A 20,006-nucleotide genomic window follows, 5' to 3' on the forward strand; every position below is an offset into this window, starting at 1 on the left:
CATGGCTCACATCAACACCATTATCCCAGATAGCCTAGACCCACTCCAATTTGCATACCACCCCAGCAGATCCACAGATGATGCAATCTCTATTGCACTCCACACTGCGCTTTCCCACCTGGATGAAAGGAACACCTATGTGAGAATGCTATTCATTGACTACAGCTCAGCGTTCAACACCATAGTGCCCTCAAAGCTCATCACTAAGCTAAGGACCCTGGGACTAAACACCTCCCTCTGCAACTGGATCCTGGACTTCCTGACGGGCCCGCCCCCAGGTGGTAAGGGTAGATAATAACACATCGCACATGCTGATCCTCAACACGGGGGCCCCTCAGGGGTGCGTGCTCAGCCCCCTCCTGTACTCCCTGTTCACTCATGACTGCTTGGCCTGGCACGACTCCAACACCATTATTAAGTTTGCCGATGACAAAACAGAGGTATGCCTGATCACCGACAACGTTGAGGCAGCCTATAGGGAGGAGGTCAGACCTGGCCATGTGGTGCCAGGACAAAAACCTCTCCCTCAACGTGATCAAGACAAAGGAGCTGATTGTGGACTACAGGAAAAAGAGGACCGAGCACACCCCATTCTCATCAACGGGGCTGTAGTGGAGCAGGTTGAGAGCTTCAAGTTCCTTGATGTCCACACCACCAACAAACTATCATGGTCCAAACACACCAAGACAGTCGTGAAGAGGGCACTACAAAGTCTATTCCTCCTGAGGAGACTGAAAAGATTTGGCATGGGTCCTCAGATCCTCAAAAAGTTATACAGCTGCACCATCGAGAGCATCCTAATTGGCACTACAGAGGGTAGTGCGAACGGCCCAGTACATCACTGGGGCCAAGCTGCCTGTCATCCAGGACCTCTGTACCTGGCAGTGTCAGAGGAAGGCCATAAAATTGTCAAAATCCAGCCACCCTAGTCATAGACTGTTCTCTCTGCTTCCGCATGGCAAGCAGTACTGGAGCAGCAAGTCTAGGTGCAAAAGGCTTCTTAACAGCTTCTACCCCCAAGCCATAAGACTCCTGAACACCTAATCAAATGGCTACCCAGACTATTTGCATTGCCCCCCCCCCCCCCCCCCCCCCCCCTTATTTTACACTGCTGCTACTCTCTGTTATTATCTATGCATAGTCTCTTTAACTCTACCTGCATGGACATATTACCTCAATTAACTCGACTAACCAATGTCCCAGCACATTGATTGACTCTGTACCGGTACCTACCTCGTATATAGCCTCACTACTGTTATTTTACTGCTGTTCTTTAATTATTTGTTACTTTTATTTCTAACTTAACACTTATTTTTCCTCCAACTGCGTTGTTGGTTAAGGGCTTGTAAGTAAGTATTTCTCTGTAAGGTCTACGTTCTGACGGCGCATGTGACAAAAAAAATGTGGAATTCAAGTTTTTTTCTGTCAATAATGTTTGGCTTGTGATGTGATTGGTCTGAAGCCAAATCCAAACTGGCTTCTCTTGCCATTTTAGGTGCGTTAGGACTATTCACAACTGAGCTCACTCAGTTTAGTGCTATGGCTATTATTTTATCAAGGGATGCCAAATAGATAGGCTACACATACTAAGACAGAAGGTCGCTGTTTTGTTTGCTAGGATGCTTTTGTCGGTGGGAAACATTCAGCCTCCTGTGAACTGAAGAACATGTATGAAACACAGAGAGACTAAAGATAAATAATTTTGTATGTTTTTTTCTTTATACACTGCTCAAAAAAATAAAGGGAACACTTAAACAACACAATGTAACTCCAAGTCAATCACACTTCTGTGAAATCAAACTGTCCACTTAGGAAGCAACACTGATTGACAATACATTTCACATGCTGTTGTGCAAATGGAATAGACAACAGGTGGAAATTATAGGCAATTAGCAAGACACCCCCAATAAATGAGTGGTTCTGCAGGTGGGGACCACAGACCACTTCTCAGTTCCTATGCTTCCTGGCTGATGTTTTGGTCACTTTTGAATGCTGGCGGTGCTTTCACTCTAGTGGTAGCATGAGACGGAGTCTACAACCAACACAAGTGGCTCAGGTAGTGCAGCTCATCCAGGATGGCACATCAATGCGAGCTGTGGCAAGAAGGTTTGCTGTGTCTGTCAGCGTAGTGTCCAGAGCATGGAGGCACTACCAGGAGACAGGCCAGTACATCAGGAGACGTGGAGGAGGCCGTAGGAGGGCAACAACCCAGCAGCAGGACCGCTACCTCCGCCTTTGTGCAAGGAGGAGCAGGAGAAGCACTTCCGGAGCCCTGCAAAATGACCTCCAGCAGGCCACAAATGTGCATGTGTCTGCTCAAACGGTCAGAAACAGACTCCATGAGGGTGGTATGAGGGCCCGACATCCACAGGTGGGGGTTGTGCTTACAGCCCCACACCGTGCAGAACGTTTTTCATTTGCCAGAGAACACCATGATTAGCAAATTCGCCACTGGCGCCCTGTGCTCTTCACAGATGAAAGCAGGTTCACACTGAGCACATGTGACAGACGTGACTATCTGGAGACGCTGTGGAGAACATTCTGCTGCCTGCAACATCCTCCTGCATGACCGGTTTGGCGGTTGGTCAGTCATGGTCTGGGGTGGCATTTCTTTGGGGGGCCGCATAGCCCTCCATGTGCTCGCCAGAGGTAGCCTGACTGCCATTAGGTACCGAGATGAGATCCTCAGACCCCTTGTGAGACCATATGCTGGTGCGGTTGGCCCTGGGTTCCTCCTAATGCAAGACAATGCTAGACCTTATGTGGCTTGAGTGTGTCAGCAGTTCCTGCAAGAGGAAGGCATTGATGCTATGGACTGGCCCGCCCGTTCCCCAGACCTGAATCCAATTGAGCACATCTGGGACATCATGTCTCGCTCCATCCACCAACGCCACGTTGCACCACAGACTGTCCAGGAGTTGGCGGATGCTTTAGTCCAGGTCTGGGAGGAGATCCCTCAGGAAATCATCCGCCACCTCATCAGGAGCATGCCCAGGCGTTGTTGGGAGGTCATACAGGCACGTGGAGGCCACACACACTACTGAGCCTCATTTTGACTTGTTTTAAGGACACTACATCAAAGTTGGATCAGCCTGTAGTGTGGTTTTCCACTTTAATTTTGAGTGTGACTCCAAATCCAGACCTCCATGGTTTGATAAATTTGATTTCCATTGATAATTTTTGTGTGATTTTGTTGTCAGCACATTCAACTATATAAAGAAAATAGTATTTAATAAGAATATTTCATTCATTGAGTAGTGTATATTTTTTAGAAAGTCTGGCATCCCTTGGCATCCATGAATACAAACCGCCGTTGATGAGAGGAATCATTTGAAGCCATTGCGGTCTGGTCAGTTCGTTCAGTTTTGCCCAAATGATTTTGGGTTGTTGTGAGTCCGCTTCCCTTTCAAAAATGCCTGCCTTGGGGGAGGGACAGGCCACAGCACGAAGCACGTTCAGATCTCCCCCCAAATACACCGGAAGTTGTCATGGGGTGAAGGCCTATTGTTCAGTGAGCGAAGCCCTCTTCATGGCCAATTATGTGTGAAACACATCTCACTGACCTAGAAATCCCTCGGACATTATTAAAACAAACCCAGTGGTCCCCAAGGGTGACATTCACCTTTAAGCATATAATTGCTTTGATACCATGTGACGATAAGTAAATCAATTAATAGTAATACCTAATGAACGGCAAAGATTAGACTACAAAAGGAGCCTGAAAAAAAGGAAATTGTGGGAAAGTGTTTATGATATAGGCCAAGGTCATTACAATGTAATTTGTGGTGAATTTTTCTCCCCCAAAAAATGCTATTATTGAAGGTGCGTGTTCGGGCATGCGCGTATCCATGCGCGCATCCATGCGAGTCTGACGATGATGAACGCGCACAGGAGTGTAGCCTCGGTTCCTCCCTCCTTTCGAATGTAGTATGGATTTTAGATGGGTTGTCGAAAAGATAAACATTAACATGACTTACTTAGCCTATTAAACGGCGAATGTTTAGTCTTATCACTTCGTGAATTCATTTACATTTTTAAAAATTAAAATCCGTGCTTTTTAAGATCAGAATGCCGGAGTTTATCTCTGTCGACGGGTTTATCGCCGAGACCTTGGAGGACTATAGCTCTCCAACAACATCGTCCTTCACCACCAAAATGTCAAGTTGTAGAAACGCAGTAGACCACATCGAGGAGGTAAGTTAATTGCTTCTGTACATTATGGCTATCATAAGCTGTAAACATTTGAGAAACACTCTTTTCACGTCACTTCGAAACAGAAACGAATGGTGGTTTTGGGAGGCTTGCTAAGGTAACGTGCCCAGCACAAAGGTGTGCTATACAATTCAGGCATCAACCAACTAACGTTATGGCTCAATCTATGGACTGGGGTAGTAGACAAAGCGCCTAACGGCTTTCTTTGTGTCGGCCGCATCTTTTTCTCGTTTGTTCATGGATGAATTTAATTCCACAATACATAAGCATGGTTATTTTGTCACGGAAAGGCTCAATGTTGCATTAGGTTTCACCGATATGCGTAAAAGCATCTACATTGTGGTGATGTCCTTTGTTTATCAGATTATTCTTTGTGGCGCTCGTGCTCATTGTATGGAACGCGAGGAAAAACATTTAAATGTATTCTATATCAATGATCATAATAATAACCACTACTATTATATGATGGTGTGCAGGCAAAACATCCTATTTATGTTGCCTTTGAATCCATTGCCACTGGTTTAATTGTTGGACTGAGAACGCAATTTTACCACTATACTCAACAGTAAATAGACAGTCGATTTGTTAGGAAAGTGGTGAAATGAACCATTTAGGCAAGTACGCCCATGGCATAGAAAAAGGACAACACAACTTTGTCAACTCCATTTATCTATCCTAGATATCAATTCAATGAATTATTTTTTTATAATAGTCATAATTTACGTTACTGCAGTTATGATTTTGATTCAAGCTACTTATCGTAATAGGAGTATATCAAGGCCTGTGAGAAAATGTTATTGTATCTTGAAATATGCTTATGACATGGTTGGGAAATGTGGTGATGGCGTTAACTCAAACCACAAATGGCCTGGCCACCTTTTGTTTGATTTCTTAGTCGTGCAACTTTATATCTAACTAAGATGTTTGATGCAGTATTTCTCAATTAAAAAAGTTGCTTGAAAACTAGTCGTCTCTCGTTAAATGACAACAGACTTTATTGAAGAATCCCTACTGTTGACCAATCACTGACGAAGGGGTGTTACCTCCAAAAAATGTTGTGTGCCTGAACAGCCGAAAAGGAAACTTCACAAAATGTAGTCATAATATATTCATGAACACAGAGAGCCTGTTCTAACGGAAAAAGAGATATAGAAAGCCTTTATTACAGCAGACTGAAAACAGTTGCATGCATTTGTGAATTGCGGTTTATTTATTGTGTAGGCTAATTATTCAAAGCTCCCTTTATTATTTCATTTTAAAACTAAAATGCTTGATTGCATTTCAAAGCATGAATGTCTCGTATGCTGTGTGATGGAATGATTGATTGATACAGTAGCCTATATATTGAAGTATAAGCCTAAGTAAGTTACAGTATTAAAACTAAACAGGAAACGCTCTTTGGCCTACAGCTCGATGGTGGTTAATTTATTTATATAGGCCTTCGTACATCAGCTGATATCTCAAAGTGCTGTACAGAAACCCAGCCTAAAACTCCAAACAGCAAGCGATGCAGGTGTAGAAGGAAACGGTGGCTAGGAAAAACTCCCTAGAAAGGCCAAAACCTAGGAAGAAACCTAGAGAGGAACCAGGCTATGAGGGGTGGCCAGTCCTCTTCTAGCTGTGCCTGGTGGAGATTATAACAGAACATGGCCAAGATGTTCAAATGTTCATAAATGACCAGCATGGTCAAATAATAATAATCACAGGCAGAACAGTTGAAACTGGAGCAGCAGCATGGCCAGGTGGACTGGGGACAGCAAGGAGTCATCATGCCAGGTAGTTCTGAGGCATGGTCCTAGGGCTCAAGTCCTCCTCCGAGAGAGAGAGAATTAGAGAGAGCATACTTAAATTCACACAGGACACCGGATAGGACAGGAGAAGTACTCCAGATATAACAAACTGACCCTAGCCCCCCGACACACAAACTACTGCAGCATAAATACTGGAGGCTGAGACAGGAGGGGTCAGGAGACACTGTGGCCCCATCTGATGATACCCCCGGACAGGGCCAAACAGGAAGGATATAACCCCACCCACTTTGCCAAAGCACAGCCCCCACACCACAAGAGGGATATTTTCAACCACCAACTTACCATCCTGAGACAAGGCCGAGTATAGCCCACAAAGATCTCCGCCACGGCACAACCCAAGGGGGGGGCGCCAACCCAGACAGGAAGATCACATCAGTGACTCAACCCACTCAAGTGACGCACCCCTCCTAGGGACGGCATGAAAGCGCACCAGTAAGCCAGTGACTCAGACCCTGTAATAGGTTTAGAGGCAGAGAATCCCAGTGGAAAGAGGGGAACCGGCCAGGCAGAGACAGCAAGGGCGGTTCGTTGCTCCAGAGCCTTTCCGTTCACCTTCACACTCCTGGGCCAGACTACACTCAATCATATGACCCACTGAAGAGATGAGTCTTCAGTAAAAACTTAAAGTTTGAGACCGAGTTTGCGTCTCTCACATGGGTAGGCAGACCATTCCATAAAAATGGAGTTCTATAGGAGAAAGCCCTGCCTCCAGCTGTTAGGAGGCCTGCGTCTTGTGACCGTAGCGTACATGTAGGTATGTACGGCAGGACCAAATCAGAGAGATGGGTAGGAGCATGCCCATGTAATGCTTTGTAGGTTAGCAGCAAAACCTTGAAGTCAGCCCTTGCCTTAACAGGAAGCCAGTGTAGGGAGGCTGGCACTGGAATAATATGATCAATTTTTTGGGTTCTAGTCAGGATTCTTTTAGCCGTATTTAGCACTAGCTGAAGTTTATTTAGTGCTTTATCCGGGTAGCCGGATAAAGCATTGCAGTAGTCTAACCTAGAAGTAACAAAAGCATGGACTAATTTTTCTGTGTCTTTTTTGTACAGAAAGTTTCAGATTTTTGCAATGTTACATAGATGGAAAAAAAACAGTCCTTGAAACAGTCTTGATATGTTCGTCAAAAGAGAGATTAGGGTCCAGAGTAACGCAGAGGTCCTTCACAGTTTTATTTGAGACGACTGTACAACCATAAAGATTAATTGTCAGATTCAACAGAAGATCTCTGTTTCTTGGGACCTAGAACAAGCATCTCTGTTTTGTCCAAGTTTAAAAGTAGAAAGTTTGCAGCCATCCACTTCCTTATGTCTGAAACACAGGCTTCTAGCGAGGGCAATTTTGGGGCTTCACCATGTTTCATTGAAATGTACAGCTGTGTGTCATCCGCATAGCAGTGAAAGTTAACATTATGTTTTCGAATGACATCCCCAAGAGGTAAAATATATAGTGAAAACAATAGTGGTCCTAAAACGGAACCTTGAGGAACACCGAAATTTACCGTTGATTTGTCAGAGGACAAACCATTCACAGAGACAAACTGATATCTTTCCGACAGATAAGATCTAAACCAGGCCAGAACTTGTCCATGTAGACCAATTTGGGTTTCCAATCTCTCCAAAAGAATGTGGTGATCGACGGTATCAAAAGCAGCACTAAGGTCTAGGAGCACGAGTACAGATACAAAGCCTCGGTCTGATGCCATTAAAAGGTAATTTACCACCTTCACAAGTGCAGTCTCAGTGCTATGATGGGGTCTAAAACCAGACTGAAGTATTTCGTATACATTGTTTGTCTTCAGGAAGGCAGTGAGTTGCTGCGCAACAGCCTTTTCTAAAAATGTTGAGAGGAATGGAAGATTTGATATAGGCCGGTAGTTTTTTATATTTTCTGGGTCAAGGTTTTGCTTTTTCAAGAGCGGCTTTATTACTGCCACTTTTAGTGAGTTTGGTACACAGAGAGCTGTTTAGTATGTTCAACATAGGAGGGCCAAGCACAGGAAACAGCTCTTTCAGTAGTTTAGTTGGAATAGGGTCCAGTATGCAGCTTGAAGGTTTAGAGGCCATGATTATTTTCTCCATTGTGTCAAGAGATATAGTACTAAAACACTTTGAGTGTCTCTCTTGATCCTAGGTCCTGGCAGAGTTGTGCAGACTCAGGACAACTGAGCTTTGAAGGAATACGCAGATTTAAAGAGGAGTCCTTAATTTGCTTTCTAATAATCATGATCCTTTTCCTCAAAAAAGTTCATGAATTTATTACTGCTGAAGTGAAAGCCATCCTCTCTTGGGGAATGCTGCTTTTTAGTTAGCTTTGTGACAGTATCAAAAATACAGTTTGGATTGTTCTTATATTCCTCAATTAAGTTGGAAAAATAGGATGATCGAGCAGCAGTGAGGGCTCTTTGATCCTGCACGGTACTGTCTTTCCAAGCTAGTCTTTCCAAGGCAAAGTGTGGCCACTTTGAAGAATCTGAAATATAAAACATATCTTGATTTGTTTAACACTTTCTTTGGCTTCTTCATGATTCCATATGTGTTGTATAATAGTTTGGGTGTCTTCACTATTCTAGTGTAGAAAAAAGTACAAATAAAGACACTTGACTGGTACGGTCACCTGGAATGCATTTCAATTAACAGGTGTGCATTGTTCAAAGTTCATTTGTGGAATTTCTTTCCTAAAATGCGTTTGAGCCAATCAGTTGTGCTGTGACAAGGTAGGGATGGTTTACAGAAGATTGGCCGATTTGGTAAAATATCAAGTCCATATTATGGCAAGAACAGTTCAAATAAGCAAAGAGAAATGACAGGCCATCATTACTTTAAGACATGAAGGTCAGTCAATAATGAAAATGTTAGTGCAGTCGCAAAAGCCATCAAGCGCTATGATGAAATTCTCTCACGAGGACCGCCACAGCACAGGAAGACCCAGAGTTACCTCTGCTGCAGAGGACAAGTTCATTAGAGTTATCAGCCTTAGAAATTGCAGCTCAAATAAATGCTTCATAGTTCAAGTAACAGACACATCTCATCTGTCTGCGATTTATTTAGATTTCAAGGCACACTTAACCATCATGGCTACCACAGCATTCTGCAACGATACGCCATCCCATCTGGTTTGGGCTTAGTGGGACTATGTCGCAAAACACCCTTTCAGGCTAAGGGCTATTTGACCAAGAAGGAGAGTGATGGAGTGCTGCGTCAGATTAACTGGTCTCCACAATCACCCTACCTTCATAGTTTTGATGTCTTCACTATTATTCTACATTCTAAAAATGTAAAAACATAGAAAAACCCTTGAATGAGTAGGTGTCCAAACTTGTGACTCTTATTGTATATATTCTTCTTTTTTTATTTTATTTCAAGTGTACTCTTTATTTCTTGTATTTATTTTATTTAACTATTATTTCTGCGATGTTGAAGACCTACACTGTACTGTTTACACCTGTTGTATCCTGTGCACTTGACAAATAAACTCTGGTGGGCCTCCCGGGTGGCGCAGTGATCTGTGCCACCAGAGACTCTGGGTTCGAGCCCAGGCTCTGTCGCCTAAAATGCAAATGATTTACTTAAAAATCATACAATGTGATTTTCTGGATTTTTATTTTAGGTTCCGTCTCTCACAGTTGAAGTGTACCTATGATAAAAATTACAGACTTCTACATGCTTTGTAAGTAGGAAACACTGACGATTTTGCAGGTTATCAAATACTTGTTCGCCCCACTGTATACATTGCAATTATTCTCGAATGAGCGGCCGTTCATGTGCAAAGTATTAGCATGTCATTAATAAATGTAAATAAATAAATAATTAAGCCAATTTGTATGTTGTTGATTCATTATGGAAACTAGGGTTCATGCAGATAACTAATAATTTTACAATGTTCAGATGAGACTGATAGAAGGTAAAGACTGATTGATGACTGAAATGTAAGAGATCTTGAGATCGGAATCTTCAGAGCACCATTCAGAAATGTTCTCTTAGAATAGATGCTTCGGCTGTTGTTGGCATTCTCATTTCAAACTTACGTAATTTCCTGTCCTTCACGATATCACCAAATGAAACCCACTCAACATGACAGTCTTTCTAAGAGTTCATTCGGAAGACGGAACTACTTAAATAAACTTCTCTGTGGTGCCCCAGGTTAATAATGAGTTAATTGTTGCATGATTTAATTAAATTGTGGAATCAATTAAATATTAGGTAATCGATTTGATAAAATAGCATGTCATCACATTAAGGATACAAAAGATATGACACCATGCATTGTATGTAACCACTCAAATTCATACAAACTGCTACGGATGCAAGCACCGACTTATGTTCACTGGACTGCCAGATGGTGAAGCGTGATTCATCACTCCAGAGAACGCATTTCCATTGCTTAAGAGTCCAATGGCGGTGAGCTTTACACCACTCTAGCCAATGGTGTCATCCTATGATGGTGCTACTTTAAAAGTCACTAAATTATTCAGGAAGGGCATTCTACTGCCAATGTGTGTCAATGGAGATTGCATGGCTGTGTGCTCGAATTTATACACAGTGTGAATGAAGTAGCCGAATCCACTAATTTGAAGGGGTGTCCACATACTTTTGTATATACAGTGTATTTTTCTTGATGTTTTAAGTTATCACAGAAGTTAGTAAAAAATTGAATACCAACATGACAAACATGCTATGCGAAAGTTATTTTACAATAAATCAAATAATGAAAATTTGTTGTTTATACATTTAACAAAAATAAACCCAACATGCAACAATTTCAAAGCTTTAATCAAATCAAAGTTTATTTGTCACGTGCCCCGAATACAACAGGTGTAGTAGACCTTACAGTGAAATGCTTTCTTACAGTCTCTAACCAATTGTGCAAAGAAGGTATTCGGTGAACAATGGGTAAGTAAAGAAATTAAACAAAAGTAAAAAGACAGGCTACAGTGCCTTGCGAAAGTAGCCCCCTTGAACTTTGCGACCTTTTGCCACATTTCAGGCTTCAAACATAAAGATATAAAACTGTATTTTTTTGTGAAGAATCAACAACAAGTGGGACACAATCATGAAGTGGAACGACATTTATTGGATATTTCAAACTTTTTTAACAAATCAAAAACTGAAAAATTGGGCGTGCAAAAATATTCAGCCCCTTTACTTTCAGTGCAGCAAACTCTCTCCAGAAGTTCAGTGAGGATCTCTGAATGATCCAATGTTGACCTAAATGACTAATGATGATAAATACAATCCACCTGTGTGTAATCAAGTCTCTGTATAAATGCACCTGCACTGTGATAGTCTCAGAGGTCCGTTAAAAGCGCAGAGAGCATCATGAAGAACAAGGAACACACCAGGCAGGTCCGAGGTACTGTTGTGAAGAATTTTAAAGCCGGATTTGGATACAAAAAGATTTCCCAAGCTTTAAACATCCCAAGGAGCACTGTGCAAGCGATAATATTGAAATGGAAGGAGTATCAGACCACTGCAAATCTACCAAGACCTTGAAACTTTCAGCTCATACAAGGAGAAGACTGATCAGAGATGCAGCCAAGAGGCCCATGATCACTCTGGATGAACTGCAGAGATCTACAGCTGAGGTGGGAGACTCTGTCCATAGGACAACAATCAGTCGTATATTGCACAAATCTGGCCTTTATGGAAGAGTGGCAAGAGGAAAGCCATTTCTTAAAGATATCCATAAAAAGTGTTGTTTAAAGTTTGCCACAAGCCACCTGGGAGACACACCAAACATGTGGAAGAAGGTGCTCTGGTCAGATGAAACCAAAATTGAAGTTTTTGGCAACAATGCAAAACGTTATGTTTGGCGTAAAAGCAACACAGCTGAACACAGCTGGACAAAGGACTTATGTTAGCACCAGGTGTAAATGAGGCTTTATAAATATCTTTCCACACCGCCAGCCTCATTCGCATACCTCGTTGTTAAAAACTCCCAACTACCATTTATCCTGCCTTGCTTGCTTATGTGCTCCAAAATTGCCTTGTGATGAATAGCAGTGATAGGGACATTCTTTGCAAGGGCACACCAAACCCCCAGTGCTCTTCACATCACACATTTCTCTCTCTCTGTGTATTTGTGTGTGCACGAGTGTGAAGAGGGGCCTATATTACGGACATGAACATAGATTTTTAGCATATGCTCCATTTAAGAAAGCATAATTAGGCTAGTGTTATGTAACAGTGAGAGCTTTGTAAATTAACGGATTTTGTTCAACCATATGAATATGATGTTCATTAAATTTGCATGATGGCACAATTTTGGTATTAAGAGTTTCTACTGTATGTGTTATTTGCTGCCACAACATGATGTATCAGACTCAAAAATATGTCTTTGGGTGAATTGTTTTACCTTAAACAATAACATACTTCACACACCATACTATGTCACATTCTTAGTGCATGTTTTTGTCTTATACAGTCTTTGTGTTTGGTTTTCTGAATTAGGCTATAACATGTTGAATTGCCTATGATTTTTTTTATTGGTTGTATTTTTCTGTGTAGAGCAGAAAAGCAACAGTAGAAACACGTTTCATTGACCATAGCCTTCTATTCACAAGCCTCTGCGCAAGCCACTACTTTTTTATGGATCAATCATCAAGCCATGCACATCAAAGAACAATGTTTTAAGATTAGCTGTGCTGGTTTATTGTTGGGCTTATATATGGTGAAATGCATGGTTAAAAGGGGAAAAGAGCAGTGAATTCTTGTAGGGCTGGCCGATATCTTATTTTAAGATTTTGGCAAGTAAGCCCATTTTTGGCTTTGTCTCTGCATGCTTTGAAGGAAGTTGAAGGTAGTTTCATGAGCATGCTAGCTGTTCAGGTAGACTTCCAGTCATTGCGCTAATGGTAGTTAGCAATGGCTTGCGAAACTACCTTCAACTTCCTTCAAAGCATGCAGAGACATAAACATGGTATCCATGAGCTCATCTGACTATGGGTAAGTAAAAAAGAGGCTTAATTACCAAAATCGTGCACTATACTTGTAGGGGCGGTTTCCCAGACACAGAATAAAGCCAAGTCCTGGACTAATAAGCAAGCTCAACGGAGAATGTCCATTTTAAAGTGTTTTTTTAGTCTAAAACTAATATTAATATCTATCCGGGAAACCGCCCCTCAAGGTGTACAAGTATGGATACACATACCGATATTAATTTTTACAATACTATTTATAATTATATTTTGATACAGTTACTAAATAAATGAAAATTCACCACATTGGACAACTTCACTAAGTTTTAGCCTAGTTTGGTTGAGATATACACCCGGCGCCGACAGAGATGGCCGCCTCGCTTCGCGTTCCTAGGAAACTATGCAGTTTTTTGTTTTTTTACGTGTTATTTCTTACATTAGTACCCCAGGTCATCTTAGGTTTCATTACATACAGTCGAGAAGAACTACTGAATATAAGATCAGCATCAACTCACAATCAGTACTACCAAGAATATGTTTTTCGCGACGCGGATCCTGTGTTCTGCCTTACAAACAGGACAACGGAGTGGATTCCATGCAGCGACCCCCAAAAAAAACAACTCCGAAAAAGAGGGAAACGAGGCGGTCTTCTGGTCAGACTCCGGAGACGGGCACACCGTGCACCACTCCCTAGCATTCTTCTTGCCAATGTCCAGTCTCTTGACAACAAGGTTGATGAAATCCGAGCAAGGGTAGCATTCCAGAGGGACATCAGAGACTGTAACGTTCTTTGCTTCACGGAAACGTGGCTCACTGGAGAGACTCTATCCGAAGCGGTGCAGCCAACGGGTTTCTCCACACATCGCGCAGACAGAAACAAACATCTTTCTGGTAAGAAGAGGGGCGGGGGCGTATGCCTTATGACTAACGTGACATGGTGTGATGAAAGAAACATACAGGAACTCAAATCCTTCTGTTCACCTGATTTAGAATTCCTCACAATCAAATGTAGACCGCATTATCTACCAAGAGAATTCTCTTCGATTATAATCACAGCCGTATATATCCCCCCCCAAGCAGACACATCGATGGCTCTGAACGAACTTTATTTAACTCTTTGCAAACTGGAAACCATTCATCCGGAGGCTGCATTCATTGTAGCTGGGGATTTTAACAAGGCTAATCTGAAAACAAGACTCCCTAAATTTTATCAGCATATCGATTGCTGTGTGTGAGTTCATTAGAACGTGCGTTGAATATGTCGTTCCCATAGCAACGATTAAAACATTCCCTAACCAGAAACCGTGGATTGATGGCAGCATTCGCGTGAAACTGAAAGCGCGAACCACTGCTGTTAATCAGGGCAAGGTGTCTGGTAACATGACCGAATACAAACAGTGCAGCTATTCCCTCCGCAAGGCTATCAAACAAGCTAAGCGCCAGTACAGAGACAAAGTAGAATCTCAATTCAACGGCTCAGACACAAGAGGCATGTGGCAGGGTCTACAGTCAATCACGGACTACAGGAAGAAATCCAGCCCAGTCACGGACCAGGATGTCCTGCTCCCAGGCAGACTAAATAACTTTTTTGCCCGCTTTGAGGACAATACAGTGCCACTGACACGGCCTGCAACGAAAACATGCGGTCTCTCCTTCACTGCAGGGGTGAGTAAGACATTTAAACGTGTTAACCCTCGCAAGGCTGCAGGCCCAGACGGCATCCCCAGCCGCGCCCTCAGAGCATGCGCAGACCAGCTGGCCGGTGTGTTTACGGACATATTCAATCAATCCCTATACCAGTCTGCTGTTCCCAAATGCTTCAAGAGGGCCACCATTGTTCCTGTTCCCAAGAAAGCTAAGGTAACTGAGCTAAACGACTACCGCCCCGTAGCACTCACTTCCGTCATCATGAAGTGCTTTGAGAGACTAGTCAAGGACCATATCACCTCCACCCTACCTGACACCCTAGACCCACTCCAATTTGCTTACCGCCCAAATAGGTCCACAGACGATGCAATCTCAACCACACTGCACACCGCCCTAACCCATCTGGACAAGAGGAATACCTATGTGAGAATGCTGTTCATTGACTACAGCTCGGCATTCAACACCATAGTACCCTCCAAGCTCGTCATCAAGCTCGAGAGCCTGGGTCTCGACCCCGCCCTGTGCAACTGGGTACTGGACTTCCTGACGGGCCGCCCCCAGGTGGTGAGGGTAGGCAACAACATCTCCTCCCCGCTGATCCTCAACACTGGGGCCCCACAAGGGTGCGTTCTGAGCCCTCTCCTGTACTCCCTGTTCACCCACGACTGCGTGGCCACGCACGCCTCCAACTCAATCATCAAGTTTGCGGACGACACAACAGTGGTAGGCTTGATTACCAACAATGACGAGACGGCCTACAGGGAGGAGGTGAGGGCCCTCGGAGTGTGGTGTCAGGAAAATAACCTCACACTCAACGTCAACAAAACTAAGGAGATGATTGTGGACTTCAGGAAACAGCAGAGGGAACACCCCCCTATCCACATCGATGGAACAGTAGTGGAGAGGGTAGCAAGTTTTAAGTTCCTCGGCATACACATCACAAACAAACTGAATTGGTCCACTCACACAGACAGCATTGTGAAGAAGGCGCAGCAGCGCCTCTTCAACCTCAGGAGGCTGAAGAAATTCGGCTTGTCACCAAAAGCACTCACAAACTTCTACAGATGCACAATCGAGAGCATCCTGGCGGGCTGTATCACCGCCTGGTACGGCAACTGCTCCACCCTCAACCGTAAGGCTCTCCAGAGGGTGGTGAGGTCTGCACAACGCATCACCGGGGGCAAACTACCTGCCCTCCAGGACACCTACACCACCCGATGTCACAGGAAGGCCATAAAGATCATCAAGGACATCAACCACCCGAGCCACTGCCTGTTCACCCCGCTATCATCCAGAAGGCGAGGTCAGTACAGGTGCATCAAAGCTGGGACCGAGAGACTGAAAAACAGCTTCTATCTCAAGGCCATCAGACTGTTAAACAGCCACCACTAACATTGAGTGGCTGCTGCCAACACACTGACACTGACTCAACTCCAGCCACTTTAATAATGGGAATTGATGGGAAATGATGTAAATATATCACTAGCCACTTTAAACAATGCTACCTTATATAATGTTACTTACCCTACATTATTCATCTCATATGCATACGTATATACTGTACTATCATCGACTGTATCCTTATGTAATACATGTATCACTAGCCACTTTAACTATGCCACTTTGTTTACATACTCATCTCATATGTATATACTGTACTCGATACCATCTACTGTATCTTGCCTATGCTGCTCTGTACCATCACTCATTCATATATCCTTATGTACATATTCTTTATCCCCTTACACTGTGTACAAGACAGTAGTTTTGGAATTGTTAGTTAGATTACTTGTTGGTTATTACTGCATTGTCGCAACTAGAAGCACAAGCATTTCGCTACACTCGCATTAACATCTGCTAACCATGTGTATGTGACAAATAAAATTTGATTTGATTTGAACCAATCAGAATAGAGAAAGTCCATTAAATCCACTAAGAATTCATTTGTTGCCATGCTAGGTTCGTGTACTACTCATAAAACATATATTTAGAACTGTTTTCAGAAACATAAAATACAATTCTGGCCAAGCCCTACCTAAATTGTTTTGTATATGTTTTACAGGCTTTGGACTGTGACAGAACAGTCTTGCAGAAAATGAAGAAAGCTGCTAAAGCCAAGCATGCTTCAGGTCAAGGTAAAACACAATCATAATGAAGAAAACCCACAGCAGATCATTTTGTTTGGTACATTTAATTGAACTGGAGAACAGTGCAAAACAAGTGCCAATTGTGCCTATTATTCTATCTGATTTGCAGCACACATATAATAGCACCTATTATCCAAGATCTATAGCACAAATGGTAGCCATTACCTAGAGTACCATGTAGGAATCATGTGAGCCTATTAACACTGATCTAGTGAAAACTGTCATCTGCTGTTATGTATGTGTGCTAAACGTATCGTCCCTTTCCCCCTTATAGACCATATCTCCCATCTGGAGCTGTACATCAGTTCCATGGAGAAACTGGTTGTGAATTTCCACTCCAATGGAGAGAAGGAAGTGGCCTCTGCCTTCACTAAGTTTGCTGAATTTTCCAAAGAGCTGTTGACGCCAATAAAAAACTTGGTGAGAGAGATTGCTTTCGAGAGTATATATATATATATATAAAAAAAACATTTAAAAAAGTCAGACATCTCATTAAGCGAGAAGAGAACTAACTTGGCAGATAATGTGCGTCGCTTTTTATTTCAGCTCTCTGTAATATCTGTGATACTTTGTCTCATTTGTGTAAAAATAAAAAAAACTCTCAAACTTGAATAATCAATTAGAATGTGTTTCTGTTGTGTCTACTTCAAAGCGCCTCAGTAACAGTCTGACATTGTGCGTATTGTAACCCACCACAACTGTACGTGAACTGAGTGTGTCTTCCCATTAGTTAAAGAGCATGCTGCACAACATCAACTTCTTCCTGGACTCTCTAGTAAAAGGAGACCTGAAAGAGGTCAAAGGGGTATGTCTAAAATGTCAAATAGCTGATCTTGCCTCGCTCAAATCATTGTCGTATTGCTTATTTGTGATGACCACTCTAAAATAATGCAACATTTCTGTTCTCTTCTCCGTCAGGATTTGAAAAAGCCGTTTGACAAAGCATGGAGGGACTACGAAAATAAATTGTGAGTGTACATCTGCACAACAGCTAAATGGTCCTGGTGAGGGAACAATGATTTTACCTGGCTTTTACATTTTCCGCACCGGTGCCAAATTATGCATTTGCTCAATATCAAAACAATGCATTGGATTCATACGTCCTACAGTCAACTGAAATAATGCTGTATTTTTTTATTCTGTATAGCTGTTTTAATTAAGTAGAAATAACAGGCTGGTTTATTGCCAGGCCAATGGGCTGGAGGATATTGTTTTGATTTGTGGTGCAAGAGTTATTGTTCATGTCACAAATTTGGTCCAAGAGACAGAAATTATATCCTCACACTTTCCACCAACAAGACAAAATGGATCTGTTCCTATTTAAATAAGGTTTTAAGTGTCATAGCAACCAGCTTTGAATTACTGTAATCTGTGGGGCTGTTTTCAGTGGGGCAATTTGTCCATGGTGCGTTTTGATTCGTCTGTGTGCCTGTTCCCACTAACGGGGTCAGAGGTACAGCTGCCCTTGACACCACATTCACATCCCCTGTACTGGAAACAGTGGTTGAGCCGTGCATCATTTGAATGATTCTCTATATGCTTTTATTACAAGCCATTCCTGTTCAAGCTCCCCACTGTCTCGTTTTCCCCAAGGCCTGAATCCAATCTTGTGATTTTCGATGTAAATGACCACAAAAACATCATATGACAACAATACCATATTGAAAAAATCAGATGACAGCCCAGCACCATTTACAAGTCATACTAAGAAGCTCCTCCCTGATCCTTACATAATGATTTACCATTCATATGATTTTTTGCATTAATAGTAGTACTATTTCTCATGTGAAATATAATCAGTATCTCTTATCAATTATCACACAAAAAAAGAAACATCCTTTTTTCAGGAACCTGTCTTTCAAAGATATTTCATAAAAATCCAAATAACTTCACAGATCTTCATTGTAAAGGGTTTAAGCACTGCAGTACTTAATGCAGCTGGTGGCCACACCAGATACTGACTGTTACTTTTGATTTTGACTCCCCCCTTTGTTCAGGGACAATTTATTCTATTTATGTTTGTCACATGTCTGTGGAAGGTTTTCAGTTTGTCTCAGTTGTTGAATCTTGTTATGTTCATACAAATATTTACACATGTTAAGTTTGTTGACACTGAGAGGACGTTTCTTTTTTTGCTGAGTTTAGAATAGCATTTTGTCCAATTCTCTCAACTGTATGAATCAACCAACCGTAATGAGCGGTACCAGTGTGTTTATCTCTTTGACTGACCTGAGGAACTACTATTATATTGTATCACTCAGCACCAAGATCGAAAAGGAGAAGCGGGAGCTAGCCAAGCAGTACGGCATGGTGCGCACAGAGGTGAGCGGGGGAGAGATCGCAGAGGAGATGGAGAAGGAGCGCAGGATGTTCCAGCTACAGATGTGTGAGGTGAGCGGGATCTACTGTATAGAGGGGTTGTTATTGAAATTATATGGGGGGAGTCTCAAAGTTTTGACATCTGATTAACAGTTCTGGCTTAGAGCTTTGGCCAACATTTGTGCCTACTGAGAATGGGGTGTTACCTCAGGGTTTGACCTCTTATCCTGTAATGACATAGAGTTTCAGATATGAAACCTTTCTGAATAGCTCCAAGGTCTTCCATTGGAATCTGTAGTTTCTCTGTCTTAACGACTGCTTGACAGACACATTGGCTTATTCCAGTGGTTCTTAACCTGGGTTCGATCGAACCCCAGGGGTTCGGTGAGTCAGTCTCAGGGGTTCGGCAGAGGTCAAGACACACATCCGACTCATATGATTCGTGATGACACGCCCTGCTTGGCCATTATTGGCTGCAGGTGATCACGCTACATCGCTTGGCCTATCTGTGCTGCAGGGAATTTGGTGTGCTCAGTAGTTGACTTGTGACTGTCGTGATGGAACGTCTTGTGATTTCTTTCTTAATATTTTAATCCCTTCATACTTACTATGTCGAGCAAAAAAAGAAAGTGGTCGGACGAATATGTACAATATGGATTCACATGTATAACGAAACGTGATGGGAGTCAGCGTCCTAACTGCATGATTTGCAATGTCAAGTTGAGCAATTCTAGTCTAGCACCGGCAAAACTAAGAGAACACTTCCTTAAGCTGCATGGAGATGGAAAATACAAGAACACAACGCTCGCTGAATTCAAGGTGAAGAGAGCCAGATTAGATGAAAAGGCTACTCTGCCTGTTCTCGGCTTTGTACCCGTCAACAAACCGATCCTCACAGCATCGTACGAAGTTGCTTATCTGATCGCAAAGCAGGGCAAACCACACACCATTGGT

General features: G+C 42.6%; 1 protein-coding gene across 5 annotated transcripts in view; it reads left to right on the top strand.

Moving 5' to 3' along the window:
- The first annotated feature begins 3,828 nt into the window (after window positions 1-3,828).
- The window catches only part of unm_sa1614 (un-named sa1614), a 113,076-nt gene continuing 96,898 nt past the window's right edge, over window positions 3,829-20,006 (top strand). Inside the window, exons 1-6 of one of the 5 annotated variants that reach the window (XM_036983158.1) lie at window positions 3,829-4,194; window positions 16,649-16,721; window positions 17,008-17,153; window positions 17,464-17,538; window positions 17,652-17,701; window positions 18,995-19,124. In XM_036983158.1, the coding sequence (XP_036839053.1) occupies window positions 4,069-4,194; window positions 16,649-16,721; window positions 17,008-17,153; window positions 17,464-17,538; window positions 17,652-17,701; window positions 18,995-19,124 (600 nt within the window). In that variant the 5' untranslated portion in view covers window positions 3,829-4,068. The remainder of the gene's footprint in view (window positions 4,195-16,648; window positions 16,722-17,007; window positions 17,154-17,463; window positions 17,539-17,651; window positions 17,702-18,994; window positions 19,125-20,006) is intronic. The other 4 variants (XM_021609086.2, XM_021609084.2, XM_021609087.2 and 1 more) reach the window with 4 other exon arrangements.

This window comes from Oncorhynchus mykiss, chromosome 7 (genome assembly GCF_013265735.2).
Source record: "Oncorhynchus mykiss isolate Arlee chromosome 7, USDA_OmykA_1.1, whole genome shotgun sequence".
In the NCBI taxonomy this organism is placed as follows: Eukaryota; Metazoa; Chordata; class Actinopteri; order Salmoniformes; family Salmonidae; genus Oncorhynchus; species Oncorhynchus mykiss.